Source organism: Schistocerca gregaria, chromosome 9 (genome assembly GCF_023897955.1).
Source record: "Schistocerca gregaria isolate iqSchGreg1 chromosome 9, iqSchGreg1.2, whole genome shotgun sequence".
NCBI lineage: Eukaryota > Metazoa > Arthropoda > Insecta > Orthoptera > Acrididae > Schistocerca > Schistocerca gregaria.
In genome coordinates this window covers 142260396-142277227 of record NC_064928.1, presented here as the reverse complement: position 1 = coordinate 142277227, position 16832 = coordinate 142260396, and the positions used below count along the sequence as shown (strand labels likewise).

General features: G+C 40.0%; 1 protein-coding gene across 1 annotated transcript in view; it reads right to left on the bottom strand.

Annotated features, from left to right (window-relative positions):
- Positions 1-7725: 7725 nt before the first annotated feature.
- Positions 7726-16832, bottom strand: part of LOC126291714 (symplekin-like) — a 135145-nt gene continuing 126038 nt past the window's right edge. The window contains exons 19-21 of the mRNA XM_049985370.1: positions 13148-13324; positions 10690-10776; positions 7726-8392 (exon numbers count right to left, since the gene is read on the bottom strand). Of these exons, the coding sequence (XP_049841327.1) occupies positions 8303-8392; positions 10690-10776; positions 13148-13324 (354 nt within the window). The 3' untranslated portion in view covers positions 7726-8302. The remainder of the gene's footprint in view (positions 8393-10689; positions 10777-13147; positions 13325-16832) is intronic.

Sequence of the window (16832 nt, the reverse complement as noted above, 5' to 3'; positions counted from 1 at the left end):
ATCTTCACTGGTACAGCCCAATTGGTAGGGGTGAGTATTACTGACAATGAATTTAACAAGTCTCAGTTGTAACATACCAACAAGAATTATTGATAAAAGACTAGGATAGTTGGTAAAAGTCACCTCGATTTAGATAACTTAGGGTTCGAAAAAAATTAAGGAACATGAGACACAATAAACACGCTATGACCTAGACTATGTGATCAAAAGTATCCAACATCTGGCTGAAAATTATTTAAAAGTTCGTGGTGCCCTCCATCGGTAATGCTGCAATTCAGTATGGTGTTGGCCCACCCTTAGCCTTGATGACAGATTCCACTATCACAGGCATATGTTCACTCAGGTGCTGGACAGTTTCTTGGGGAATGACAGCCCATTCCTCACGAGTGCTGCACTGAGGAGAGGTACAGATATCAGTTGGTGAGGCACGGCACGAAGTCGGCGTTCCAAAACATCCCAAAGGTGTTCTGCAGGTCAGGACTCTGTGCAGGCAAGTCCATTACAGGGATGTTATTGTAATGTAACCACTCCGCCACAGGCTGTGCATTATGAACAGGTGCTCGACTGTGTTGAAAGATGCAATCGCCATCCCTGAATTATTCTTCAACAGTGGGAAGCAAGAAGGTGCTTAAAACATTAATGTAGGCCTGTGCTGTGATTGTTCCATGCAAAACAACGAGTGCAAGCCCCCTCCATGAAAAACATGACCACACCATAACACCACTGCTCCAAATTTTACAGTTGGCACTACACACGCTGGCAGATGATGTTCACCGGGTATTCGCCATACCCACACCCTGCCACATTGTGTACCATGATTCGTCATTCCATACATCGATTTTCCACTGTTCAATCATCCAATGTTTATGCTCGTTACAACAAGCGAGGTGTCATTTAGATTTACCGGCGTGATGTGTGACTCATGTTGCATGTAGTTCAACCATGCCTACACGGTTAATACTGCGGTTCGATCGAGTCCGCACTGTTACTCTGTGCCAGGAATGGCTCTCAACAAGGGAAGTGTCCAGGGGTCTTTGAGTGAACCAAAGCGATGTTCAGACATGGAGGAGATACAGAGAGACAGGAACTACCGATGACATGCCTCGTTCAGGCTGCCCAAGGGCTATTACTGCAGTGGATAACCACTACCTACGGATTATGGCTCGGAGGAACCCTGACGGCAACACCACAATGGTGAAAAATGCCACAGGACGTCATGTCATGACTCAAACTGTGCGTAATAGCCTGCATGATGCGCAACTTCGCTCCCGACGTCCATCTTTGCAACCACGACACCATGCAGCACCGTACAGATGGGTCCAACAACATGCCGAATGGACTGCTCAGAATTGGCATCATGTTCTCTTCACCGATGAAGTGTCACATATGCCTTCAACCAGACAACTGTCGGAGATGTTTTTGGAGGCAAACTTGTCAGGCTGAACCCTTTAGACACACTGTGCAGCGAGTGCAGCAAGGTGGAGGTTCCCTGCTGTTTTGAGGTAGGATTATGTTGGGCCGATGTACGCTGCTGGTGGTCACGGAAGGTGCCGTAAGAGCTGTACGATATGCGGGTGACATCCTCCGACTGCTAGTGCAACCATATCGACAGCATATTGGCAAGGTATTTGTCTTCATGGACAACAATTCGCACCCCCATCATGCACATCTTGTGAATGACTTCCTTCAGTACAACGACATCGTTCGACTAGAGTGGCCAGCAAGTTCTCCAGACATGAACCCGGTCGAACATGTCTGGGATGGACTGAAAAGGGCTGTTTACAGATGACATGACCCACCAACCCCTCGTGGGATGAACACCGAATTGCCATTGAGGTGTGGGACAATCTGGACCGACAGTGCCTAGATAAACTTGCGGATAGTACGCCATGATGAATACAAGCATGCATCAATGCAGGGTGACGTGCTACTGGGTATTAGAGGTACCCGTGTGTACAGAACTCTGGGCCACCACCTCTGAAGGTCTCGCAGTATGGTGGTACAACACGCAATGTGCAGTTTTCATGAGCAATAAAAAGGGCAGAAATGGTGTTTATGTTGATCTCTAGTCCAGTTTTCTGTACAGGTTCCAGAACTCTCGGAACCAAGGTGGTGCAAAACTGTTTTTGAAGTGTGTATAATGTCCATAATGTTTTTTTCTCATTTTCCTAAATAATTATATTTGGACAATTCAGCATTTGCCACTTTTAGTCTTCAGTTATGGTCCACAATCAACTAACAAACTACATAACAAAAAACAACCTACAAGACAAATATTAACCAGGTTTCCATAAAAATCACAGCACAACAATTGTTTTAATAAGGGTAACAGATGGATACACAAGAAGTGACTATCATGTAATGGTTCGCCCATACCTGATGTCCCACTATCAATGTGTCATATCCGGCACCATAAAATCACAATGGAAGCAGGTAGTATCAGGTGTCCACAAGGATTTGATAACAGGGTGGTTGGTTGGTTTATTTATTTGGGGGAATGAGCCGAACAACGAGGTTATCAGTCTAATCGGATTAGGGAAGGAAGTCGACATTGTCCTTTCAAAGGAACCATCCCGGCATTTGCCTGAACTGATTAAGGGAAATCATGGACAACCTAAATAAGGATGGCCGGATGCGTATTTGAACTGTCATCCTCCCGAATATGAGTCCAATGTCGAATTGTATTGGAGTGCAAAACCAATAAACTAGAGCACAGCTGCTGACAATCTCAGTACCGACTTGTTTACACTGTCAAAATGGGTGCAGTATGTAAGGTTAAAACTTAACCCATCCAAAACCCAGTGGTACTGGTTGGTTATTTGAGGCTCAATAGCCTGAAATATCAGGAATCCCTACAACCTCTAACCCTAAATGGGACAAATGTCAAACCCTTTCCTCCAGCAAAGAGTTTAGGAGAAATAAAAGATGAAAATCTACACTGAAGAACCAAAGAAACTGGTACACCTGCCTAATATCTTGCAGGGCCCCCGCGGGCATGCAGAAGTGCCGCAACACGATGTGGTATGGACTCGACTAATGTCTGAAGTAGTGCTGGAGGAACTTGACACCATGAATCCTCCAGGGCTGTACGTAAGCTGTAAGAATACGAAGGGGTGGAGATCTCTTCTGAACAGCACATTGCAAGGCATCCCAGATATGCTCAATGGCGTTCATGTCTGGAGAATTTGGTGGCCAGAAGAAGTGTTCCTGAAGTCACTCTGTAGCAGCTCAGGATGTGTGGGGTGTCGCATTGTCCTGCTGGAATTGCTAAGTCCATCGGAATGCACAATGGACATGAATGGATGCAGGTGATTGAACAGGATGCTTACATTCATGTCACCTATCAGAGTCATATCTAGACGTATCAGGGGTCCCATGTCACTCCAACTGCACACACCCCACACTATTCCAGAAACTCCACCAGCTTGAACAGTCTCCTGTGACATGCAGCGCTCATGGATTCACATGGTTGTCTTCAATCCCGTACACACCCATTTGCTCGATACAATTTGAAATGAAGACACGACCGACCAGCCAACATGTTTCCAGTCAAGAACAGACCAATGTCAGTGTTGACGAGACCAGGTGATGCATAAAGATTTATGTTGTACAGTCATCAAGGGTACACGAGTGAGTCTTCAGCTCCAAAAGCCCATATCGATGATGTTTCACTGAATGGTTCCCACACTGACACTTTTTGATGGCCCAGCACTGAAATCTGCACAATTTGCGGAAGGATTGCACTTCTGTCACGTTGAACGCGTCTCTTCACTCATCGTTGGTCCCATTCTTGCAGGATCTTTTTCCAGCAACAGCGATGTCGAACATTTGATGTTTTACCGTATACCTGATATTTACCATGCACTCGTGAAATGGTCATATGCGAAAATCCCCACTTCATCCCTACCTCAGAGATGCTGTCTCCCATCGCTCGTGTGCTGACTATAGCACCATGTTCAGTCTTTCTTAAATCTTGATAACCTGCCTTTCTGGCAGCAGTAACTGATCTAATAACTGCGACAGACACTTGCTGCCTCATATAGGTGTTGCCGACGACAGTGCCATATTCTGGCTGTTTACATATCCTTGCATTTGAATATGCATGCGTATACTAATTTCTTTGGCAGTTCAGTGTAAATTGGACTGAGCACATAACTGCAATGTGCATGAAGGCCTCAGCATCTTTCCGTGCCCTACAAAAATATAAAAAGATTTTCCCTCTGTTGCTGGAAAAGAAGCTTTTACACTTATTCTTCCAATTGTTGCTCACAGTGATGTTATCCTGCAAGGTATTTCTGAAAGCTCTGGTAACTGGAAATGCATGTGTATGTTATATCTGTAATGTTCAACTCCTTAATAATACTTCACCATCACATACACAGCTATCCTGGCTGCGAGTATCTCTGGCTTCTCTACTGTGTTATCACACAAATTTCTTCCAACATGAAACTTCCTGGCAAAATCAAACTGTGTGCCCGACCGAGACTCGAACTCGGGACCTTTGCCTTTCACGGGCAAGTGCTCTACCATCCGAAGCACGACTCACACCCGGTACTCACAGCTTTACTTCTGCCAGTACCTCGTCTCCTACCTTAGAAGCTTTACAGAAGCTTGCAGAACTAGCACTCCTGAAAGAAAGGATATTGCGGAGACATGGCCCAGCCACAGCCTGGGGGATGTTTCCAGAATGAGATTTTCACTCTGCAGTGGGGTGTGCGCCGATATGAAACTTCTTCCAATATCTCTCCCTTGACCTTAATGTTCTTGTCTGAACATGGCAGAAACACGTATTCCCATGAGAGCAAAATCCTTTCTGTCCCATTCCATCATTCAGCCAGTTTCTTGACCTACTTGTCTGTAGCAGGAACACAACTCTTGAATAACCTCCCACATTATAGTAGATAACTAGAAAACATCTCCAGCTTCAGAAGACAGTTAAAAACATAGATACTGAAGTAGTGATAAGGATTACCATTGTTCCTGTATGCAATTGTTGCCCTTGTACATCCTTCTTCCCAACCAGATATCTCCCGCATTTCCCAATATTCTCAGCTGGTGCAGTCTAATTAAATTTCCTTTCTCCACAACTCGGTATATCAGAAAACATCTATTTTATACACTTATAAATAAATTCTTTTCATATTTGCTACTACCTTTATTGTTATTATTGTCATTGTCATCATCAGTATTATTATTATTATTATTATCAGCAGTACTGCCAGTATTAACTTCTTTAGTTCACAGACAGTATTACTTCCTCACATTGGCACTATAGTCATGCAAATCAGTTTAATACATTTATAATATTGAAATTGTTATTTCTTAGGTAACTACAACATAAAACAACTCCTTTATGTGTGAAAACCTGGCCTGATGTAAGAAAGAGCCCGAGAGCCCAATCAGATCAGTATAAATCCATACATATTATAAAAATGAAGGTATGTAAGCGTGTGTGTGCTCCATATATCTTCCTAAACCGCTAGACCAATTTCAACCATAATTGGTACACATTCTCCTTACTGTTAGGCAACTATCAGTTTTGAACCTTCTCTTTTCTTGAAGGTAATAAACGCTGTCTTCTTCAGTGTTGTTCGATTTGCCAGGGACACATTACCTAAATTTTTATTCTTTGAGGTCATGTGTAAACCATTAATAGAAACGTCTATGATTACTTCTGCTTGGTTTCTCCTTGTGTCTCTTAATACTTTCTGAAAAACTTATTAAACATTATGCAATTGAAAGTGAATGGGGGACAAGGGAAAGGAACTAATGATATCCACTGCGTCAGGACTTCACATGGAATCAGCAGTGACGAGCGAAAATATGTGCCAGACCAGAACTTGAAGCTGGGGTCTCCTGCTTTCTATGCAGCTGTTTTAACCACTGTACCATCCAAACACAGTGTTTATCGGAAATGTGCAAACTATCTCATCACGTACCAAAATCATGTTCCCACCTGGTGCCAACTATCTGCAGTCCCCATTCACGTCTCACGCTCACTAATTTTTTGGATATGCGCATCTGCACTGAAGGTTGTGGATTTATTGTTCACTAAGAAGAATTATATGAATGTTTGGTATCATAGCTGTGGATTCCGCACGATGTCAGATTTCGGACATGTTCGAAAGAACAGGCACCACACAATCACATAACCTATTAAAAATACTAGCAACTAGATTGATAAAGCCTCCAAAAGCTTCATTAACATTTGTAAAGAGGGACAGGAAGCTGGATCACAATTTCACAGAGTTGTGATCCAAAAGCTATAAAATGAGTATCAGTAGTAATTCTAATGTATTTGTGTTGTTCGCATTTAACAATATCCCATTGCAATCTGATAGATAAACAGTAAAGCCATATTCCACAAACATTTCTTTCTACATTTGTTATAACATTGTTTCTGCATATGTCTTGTTATCTGCACAAAACTAGAGATCGTACAGTGTTGTGCAGTGCTGCATCAATCTTGTGACACAAAATTTGGTATCTTTACTTACTGCATAGGTCCATCAGATTTAATTTTAATACTTTCCCCAGTAATATTTATGAGTGATATTCCATAGCTGCAAAGTAATACTTTCAGCAGTCTGACATACATACATAAAAAGCTGGCTCAAGCACCTTTTGAGGAATTTCTATTCTTTACTTGTAGCCATCCACCTTCTGTACATTGTGCTCAGACCCAGCCAAGCTTATGAAGGTCCACCTCACTACTGTCACACCCAGGCTCAGCCAGAAGCCAGCAAGGCTGGTAAACTCACACGACACAGATCGAAGGGCCCTCACCAGCCAACTTTGGCCAACGGGTGCGGGCTACACGTACTGGCTGCTGCTGGGGAGGGGGTGGGGGTTTGAATGGAGGCCTTAAAAGAACAGACAAGGAGAAAATGCTATGCTGCAACAATGACTTGGACTGAAAGTATTTTTAATACAATTATTTTTCTATTAGTGTTGTTCTATGAGACCTCCTGTACTGTGCAGACTTCGTGTAAGTTCCAACTAGTAGTTAATGAAAAGCAGTAAATGTTCTTCCCAGAGACCATCACTGAAATCGTGGTAGGTCTCAAGAAACATTTAATTCACCTGGAAGTGAGCTATGTTACAGAATAATTTCCCCATAGGTGAATGAACCTGTGATTGTCAACATTTATTGTCTACAAACCTCTGAGGTGCATGGCGGCAGAGGGTACATCCCATTTTACCGGTAATTAGGATTTCTTCCTGTTCCATTCACATAGGTAGCATGGGAAGAATGATTGTTTGAATGTCTCTGTGCATGCAGTAATTATTCTAATCTTATCCTCACAATCTCTATGAGAGTGACATGCAGGGGGTTATAGTATATCTCTAGAACAACCATTTAAAGCCGGTTGTTGAAACTTTGTCAATAGACTTTTTTTTACACCTGTCTTCAAGAGTCTGCCAGTTCACTTCCTTCAGTATCTCTCTGATACTCTCCCACAGATTAAATAAACCTGTGACCATTTGTGCTGCCATTCTTTTTATACATTTAATATCCTCTGTTAGTCCTATCTGGTACGGGTCCCACAAACTTGAAACAATGTACTAGGTTTGGTCACACAAGTGATAGCACCTTTGCAATACATTTGTTTGAAGAATTATATAGCTCGTCAAACATCCTTTAAGGATCTCCTTCATAATGGGATTTGCAGAGCACCATATGAAAATGAATGAATGAAGACTGATCTATCCAACATTGTCATCTAACTTCAACATTTTAATATATATTATTCTATGTCAATTTTGTACACTGTGCATTTGGATGTTACATATAAATGACAAACACTGACACAGTTAAAACAAGAAAAATATTCAAGTCATATTGTATGACAATATTTACATTAAATATTTACATAGAATTTTATCAGTGTAACTGATTTAACACTGAAACATGACCAGCATTGATGACACAAAAATTCCTTCATACAACTATGCAATTAATATTGGACAACAGCGGCAACAAGAACTACAACAGTGTCAACACATACCATTACACATCTGTCCACCATTATGAGTAAAAGCCATGTCATCTTTCCAGTATGTGTTGGCACTGTCACCAACTGTCCACAATAACCACTTTTGCTTTGTTGTAATTCCTGAATTTCCTGCCTCATTTATCTTATTCCTATCTTGAGCACAGTTCACACAGCAGACTGCCTCCATTCTCATTCATCCGAATCCTATTTTTTTTTTTAACCACAAGGGCCTTTTTTTTACCACAAGGGCCCTAATAAGAGTTTGGATAAACTTCAGATCCGAAAATCGGACCATGAGCTGACCACTATTCCAACCCAGGGGGTGCCGGTTCTGACCTGCTGTTGTAGTCCTCTGGCTCTTCTTTGATGTCAATTGTCAAGTCTGAGGGTGACCTCTGAAAGAGACAAACACAACAACTCTGCAGTTATGACGATTCAAGACACATCAAACACAAATGTGCTGTTAAGTTTTAAATAACGGTACAGAGGGCTTGTCTACTGCGTCCAAAATCGGTCCTCAAAGAGTGAAGTTTTGAATGAGATTAAAACACTCCACGATTTAAGAAATTTATCGCACACTCTCATACGCAACATAATTCATCTTGCATTAAAGGAAATTTACTTTGAATGTAATGTTTCCCAAACCACCATTCGCAATATTTTCCCGTGACAAGTTAGAAATGTAAACATGGTGTGATGTCACACCCATTTTAAACAGTTTGTTTGTTGTTATGAAGTATTACACGGTCTTCGTCCTAAAGCCTCCTGATATGTCAGATGACAAAACAGTATCTATGGAAATCTGCAAAATGGGTAATCTTGTTTTTTGTTCAGTGTCAGATAGTGACGATATCTGAGTTATAATACAAGAGAGAAAATAACTGTGACATCAGAAAACAAACATGACAGCAATATCAGGCCTGCTGACGATTGTAGTCTTGACAACATTCCTCTTGCAGATAGGATTACAGTACTGCAACAAAATACAAAACCTTCAACTAAGGTGGGGAAACCCACAATACATAGGATTATAGGGCATTTGACAGAAGGGAAGGTGCAATGAAATTCAATGGAAACGCTGTTCTCCCTCAGGAAATATTGGAACTCGACACTTCAGCTGTTAACAGATTTTTTCCTATCATCATCCAGTAGAATATTTCCAATATTTCTTTAGTAAAGACATCATGCTGTAGATACTCAAACAATGTTACTTGTTATGCAACCCAATAAATATGTAAATGTTAGTGCAGAAGAAACTGAACAATTTTTTGGTGCAGCCTTGTTTAAGTCGGTTGTTAAACTCCCAGCAACAAGACAGTATTGGTGTAAAGATCTTTGCCACCCTGCTGTGAGTGACATAATTAGTTTTAACATCTGGAAAGAAATAAAACATTTCATACATTTCTGTGACAACAGGAATCTAGTTCCCACTGGTGAACTCAACTGTGACAAACTGTTCAAAATTTGCCCACAGCAGACCGGCTGCGTGAAACACTGTTGCAAATACCAAAACAAGAATTCTTATCTGTGGATTAACAGATTATTCAGATACAATTATGAAATTAACACTAGAGCTCAGAGTACTGTTTCAATACCTGGCACTGTGGATCTAGGAGCTAGCAGCAATACTGTTGTGTGTCTTACACAAGCAGTCTCATGACATGCGAGTGACCAGTTATTTTCAAATGACTGGATCACTTGTGTATCCTTGGAAGGGTTTTTGCACAAGCAAGACATACGATTACTAGGGTGAGTCCAGACCAATCAACAACCTTGTTGCATTTTACCTAAGGGGGCAGAAATGTATGTCAATGTATGTTAGAGCCAAAATAGAAGGCGAAAAGAATTGGCTTTTCAGGAATGAAAAAGAATACAAAATGATATTTTGTCCACACACTGTGATGATCTACAATGTGAACATTGGGCTATGTCAATTTATTCTGTGCTTGGATATTAGAAAATTAAACCTTTTTTTTAATGCCTGAAGATATTCTGTGATCTAGTTCGCATGAACAGCTGGCTATTAAGGAGAAGGAGAAATAACAATTACTTGCTCCTTGTTGATTTCAAGGTAACAGTTGCAGGGGTCCCAGTAAAACAGGGAAATCCCCATCCAAGGAACATGGTAGGCTAAGCAATGAAATCCACAAACAGTTGAACAGTAAGAAACAATGTCTTATGTATATATTTCAAATATTGCATCACACATCCTGAAACTGGTATCACATGATATTAGCTGTTATTGTATGCTGTACCATATATGAAATGAAACCTTACTTCAAAAATTTTATTTATTTGCCTGCATTTACCTCACCTGAATTCTTCTGCCTTATTGATCATAATTGTACTTACAACAATGCAACAAACAGCACACCCATACAAAGGGAATAACTGTTTGTTCAACTTCTCAAATACTGATGAATAAACAAATACAACTTGCATTTTAACATGTTAGACACACAAGTGGAACTCAAGAGAAAGAATAAACACAAAAATGAAGAAATGTTGCCAAGTTAATTTACTTGGTAACAGAGAAGCTTTACAGCAATAAAAGATACATAAAATGGCTTTAAAAGCTCTCAGAACTAATAATGAAGGGGCAGAGTGTCAAAAATATGAACAATGATGTGCAGTCCAACATCTGTTTTGCCATTGACTATAAAGATAACATTACATGTTTATGTACACTTACAGCTTCTGTATCGACGTCATACTCATCGTTTGATGTCCGCTTACTGCCCAAGAGAACATCCATAATGGATTTGGGGATGTGAGCACGCTGAAACAAGTAAAAGATGAGTCACATACATTTCACCTAATCACTCAAAACTACACTGAAAAGATTTGTAAAAAACCTAGAGAACGCAAAGATAAGACGAAATCCCGATGGAGACAGCTGAAAAGGCAAATATACAAATATTGTATGAAAGCAACTCATCAAGAATTTTGAAAACCAAATACGGCAACATCAGGAATATATACAACTTTAAATATCTAGGTGAAAATATAAACATAAAAAGTGAAAATGAAGCAATTAAATTCAGACCTGGAAAAAAAAAGCATATATGAACGTGAGAAATTGACACAGTAACAACATTTTTCTAAAGCTGTTACATTAAGACAATGTACTAGTTATAAAATCAGAAACCCTTTGTGACTTGGAAACACTACTTTAATGTGGATGTAAAGTGGCATTAGAAGATTTGGAAAAGACAGAAATGAGAATCTTGTGAAAAATATTAGGTCCAGACAAGAACACCGATGGAAATTGGGTTTTGAGGTAAAATAATAATTAAAAAAAATACTTAATCTGCCCTAAAAAGCAGATGAGATCAGGAAAAGACATGCTACACTCTATGAACATCTAGAGAGTAAGAAAGAAGACAGATTAGCAAGGAAAAAAATTCATATATTCTTCCAAAACTGGAATATAGACACAGAAAATGGGTGGGTGGGTGGCATGACAAAAAAGAACTTAGAAGAAATGCAGATTTAACAGGAGACCTTACTCAGAGACAAATTCAGACTAGTAATAAAGAAACTCATCACTTTTCAGGAAGATACAACAAACAGAAAAACAAGCAAAAATATGGTTGAGTGCTACCAATTACCACTGGATGAACATAACAACCATTATCCTCATTCACAACGGATAATGTTAAAAAAAGAAAAATAATTGGAGTAAAATGGTCAGATGGGAGGAAAAGAACTCATTCTGAAAAAAGTAGACCTTTGGAGAAAGATTAAGGGAAAAATAAACAAACAGGTATATTGATATGGTCCTTAACTGGCCTGGGGAAGGAGTAGGGGTGGAAGGGCTGGTGTTAGAGACAGTGCACGAAATATAATACCAGATGTTGAGCACTCAGGATTTAAATTTCTTTTTAACGAACAGGTGAAATGTTGGAAAGGGTGGGGAGGGCAAGGGTTGTAAAAGAGGGCAATGGGCAGCTGAGAAGGCAGAGAAAAGACATGGACCAAGAAACATGGTGGGAAGGTTGGGCAGGTGAGTAATCTGATACAAATATAGGATGGAAGCTGAGGACTCCAGGCAAAGACAGTTACTGACAGATATTTAAAACAAAGTAGTTATTAATAAAAACACAAAACACGACTGTGTGTGCATTTGTGTGGCAAAATAATAACCCAACCTTTCTTTTTTAAAAAATAAATAAATAAATAAAATATAAAAACCCACAGGCGAACAGTGCAGGCCTCTAGGTGATGCGCTACATTGCTGAGTCATCTCACATCTCTCCATTCCCACTACCCATTCACCTGTTGACCCCTCACTCCGAGAGTGGCATTCATTTGTATCAGACTGTGTATCCACACAACTTGCTGAAAATTTTTTGGAACAGCAACTGATTAATGCGAAATTTTGCGTGAAACTTGAAAAGACTACCACAGAGAATAAGAGGCCCATTCTTTATTGTATCAAGGACACAACGATTAATGTCTTTCATGCGTTCCACTTTTGAGCGATTTAAGTGGCTCAAAGAGGGATGAAAAGAGACTGAAGATTAATCATATTTAGGAGACCCTCAATGTCAACAACAAATGAAAATATTGAAAAAATTGGAGGTTTAATCCAAAAAAGCTGTTGGTTGAGTATTTGTGTTGCTGTTGATATTGTACGGATCGACAGGATTCGACAGATTTAACATGAGGAGAGAATTTATTTATTAATGTTGCCAAGAACCTGACACCTGCCAAGTTGTTTTTGGCTAAGCATGACATTGTCATTTTGGAACATCCAACCTACTCACCAGAGTAATTTGAGACACTTAAATCTGTGTGTGTGTGTGTGTGTGTGTGTGTGTGTGTGTGTGTGTGTGTGTGTGTTGGGGGCACTTTATTAATATGAATTCTGAAAGCCATGATTCCACATTGCCATAAAGTGGATACTTCCACAGTGTGTATCTTGCAAGCTTCTGGATCCTCTGATGTTACCACAAGCCCTGATACTATCTGCAGATGACCTGCAGCATAAAGTTCCAATGGTTGTGCATTGCAGACAGCCCGCAGCGACTCTAATGCTGGCTAACAGGATAATAAAATCTACCAAAAGTTTGTGAAGTGACTTGTTGCAGTTACTATCCAAATCTAACTACCAAAATGGCTTGTTAGGCCTCAAAAAAATCACTAACCTGATTATCGGTGAAGGCTGTGACATGTGCAAGCAGAGGTTGTCTCAAGTCGGGTGAAACTTGGAAAACGTCGCTCAGCTGTGCGGGTGGTAGCTGCAGTAGGACTTGGAAGCTCTGTGGCTTTGTTCGCTGGCAGCACTTTATGAAGCCCTCCCACACTTTCTTCTGTTTCCATACCTGTTCAAATGAGAAAATTTATTATTTTCACTATCGTTGGAAAAAGAGACCCTAGAAAATGCCCTAAAGATTTTCTTCTTATTTATGTAATTTACAAGTGCACGACGAATATAGTTACCTAAGACTCCTGCATAAAGCTTTTATTATTGGTTACACAGGAGGTTAACTGGGACATTTTGTTGTCAGTGTGTTTTTTATCTCTAATTTTTGTAGCACTGGCGAAAACTCTTCACAAAGTGATTTGCAGCTTCTCAGAAGATAGTGAAAAATATATGTGATGCACCACTTACAAAAGCCAGACAACATATAGATAAATTGATCACTCTGTTTGAGAATGACTACATTTTATTTTTCAAACAAATATCTATCATTTTTTAGTTAGTGCCAAAGATTGCTTTTCATTTTTATTTTTAAGAAGTATTTTTGCTTTTTGAATTTGGAGGCACTTTTCTTTCTCATTTTATTTTCCACCACTGTCAATATAAAACAGCATATAGATAAGCTGCTTTCACCACACAAAAAGGATGTCATTACAAATATAGTCACTCACTGTTATATGTGCTTATCTGTCTCATTGCAGTTAGCCACACTCAAAGTTTTTTTACATTTTACATCTGTAACGGCATTTCAAATTAATTACAAAACTTCCTTATTTTGTAAAAATACACTGATGAACAAACATAATGACCACATGCTCAGTGGCATGCTCATCCAACTTTGGAACACAATACAACAATGATTCCGCATGACATGGAACTGACAGGTCCTCTGTGGATTTGCAGAGGTATGAGGCACCAGATGCAAATGCACAGGGTATGCAATTCCTGTACATTAAATGCACTGGTTTTTGGAAACAGAGAAGCACCAGATACTGTTCCAGGTGTATTCCATTTGGTACACATCAGATGAATCTAGTGGCGAAGACATCAACACGAGTTCACTACCATGATCCTCAAACCACTGCAGCACAATTCTGGCCTCATGACAGAGTTATCTTGTTGGAAGGTGCTACTGCTGTCAGATGATAATACATCAAGTATGTTCATTTAGTCCACAGTTGTCATGGTGGGTTTGAATGCTACCACAAATCCAATGGAGTCCTGATGAATGTCCCCCATAGCATATTACTGCTTCCACTGGCCTGCGTATGTGACACAGTGAACATTTTGAACAGCTGTTAAACTGGATAACAGTGTAGTCAGGCACTACCATCTAATTGGTATACCGAGAAACACAATTCATTCCATCAAGCGACAAATTTCCATCAATCCACGATGCAATCTTTAAAGTTCTCTGCTCACTGCAATCTTAACTCCTTTGCTGCTGTGGGCATGTGCTCCATTTGGATTTTCCAACAGTGCTGTGGACATCTGTATGTGTCCCGCATTGCAAACCTCTCACTGCGACAGACAAATTACTTTCAGGTCTTGGTAAATAATAATAATAATAATAATAATAATAATAATAATAATAATAATAAAAAGGTTCGAGTATTCATCATACAACATATGTGTCTCATTGCAGGCTATCATTTGCAAAAACCTTCGTTTTGATATCATGAATCGTTTATGATATATGACAATTGTTATGACCACAGGATTCATGACGCATAAGTATGTGAATGGGCGTGTTGCACGCGAGCACCTGCTGGTCAAGTATAAAACCCAATAACTTGAAAATGTAGTAAGATATCATTTTGCTATTATGTTCATTTAAAATTCTGATACCTTATTTACTGGGTGATCAAAAAGTTAGCATAAATTTGAGAACTGAATAAATCACGGAATAATGTAGATAGAGAGGTACAACTTGACACACATGCTTGGAATGACATGGGGTTTTATTAGAACCAAAAAAATTCAAACACTCAAAAAATGTCCGACAGATGGCGCTTCATCTGACCAGAATAGCAATAATTTGCATAACAAAGTAAGACAAAGCAAAGATGATGTTCCTTACAGGAAATGCTCAATATGTATACCATCATTCCTCAACAATAGCTGTAGTCAAAGAATAAGGTTATGAACAGCACTGTAAAGCATGTCCGGAGTTACGGTGAGGCATTGGCGTTGGATGTTGTTTTTCAGCATCCCTAGAGATGTTGGTCGATCACGAAACACTTGCGACTTCAGGTAACCCCAAAGCCAATAATCACACGAACTGAAGTCTGGGAACCTGGGAGGCCAAGCAATGACTAAAGGGGCGGCTGAGCAGACCATCACCAAACGACACGCACAAGAGATCTTTCACGCGTCTGGCAATATGGGGTGTTTTTTTTTTTGTCGTTGTAATAAAACCCCCATGTCATTCCAAGCACCTGTGTCAATTTTTACCTCTCTATCTACATTATTCCGTGGTTTATTAAGTTTTCAAATTTATACTGACTTTTTGATCACCCAGTACATTTTATTCACTTGAATGTACGAGCTAAAATCAACCATACACAAAGTTTATGCAATGCATTTCTACCTCTGCAAACTCTTCAAAATTATGTACAATGTTTTATTTAATTTGATACAGCGCAGTAAGGATGACAGATAGTGAAAAGAAATTTAGCTCCTTATCGAATGAATATATCAGCAAACAATGTATTTTCACCTAACAGTTTTTGAAAAATAAGATGATAAGTATATCATATTGGCAGAATGTCATCTCTTAGCATGTGCACCAACATTTGGTGAACAGTACAGCCATAACTAAAGCCGCCCTCAGCACAGAATGCAGAGAGTACGCCTGTAGCAGTGGAAAGGTAAATTAACAATGCTGTCGGGTCATCACGGAAACACCAGGTGTTGTTTGCTATGGAGATCCACATTCTACAATTTGCACTGGATGGTACACTCTAAAACATTTGTGCCTGCACATGTTTGTTGTCATATCTGTCACAGACTACCACCTACCTTGCCCTAGATAACAGCAACACCTCTGACCGCCACTATCTGTGTGTGTGTGTGTGTGTGTGTGTGTGTGTGTGTGTGTGTGTGTGTGTGTGAGAGAGAGAGAGAGAGAGAGAGAGAGAGAGAGAGAGAGAGAGAGAGAGAGAGAGAGACCGAACTTGTCACCTACTCAGGTTTCACCACTCGTGTCTGCTCTGCTTATACAGTTCCGTTACCACATCGCAAGCCTGCAACATCACCAGATGGCATTCAATCTTGCAGTGGACAGTGATCATAAAGCTTCGGCTCTTCAGTGTATCTAATGCTTGACTGTGTTTAAATGCCTCACAAACAAATTGCACAAGAAATATTTGATAAAATAACCTCCCAGCCTGCCAAACCCATTGTATAAGAGATAATAGAAAATGTAACTTCCAACTATACTTCTTCAAATAAGAAAAAGATTATGTGAGCTGGACAGTGCCATGTACATGGGAGACACTACAGTTAGTACAACCTCCTCTCATGGGAGGCACTGTATGTTTCTTATGGCCGTATGGAAATATTTTGCGGAAATACTACATCCAGTCACAACAGTTCTTGTACCCCCCCGGTCATCAGTCTACTGACTG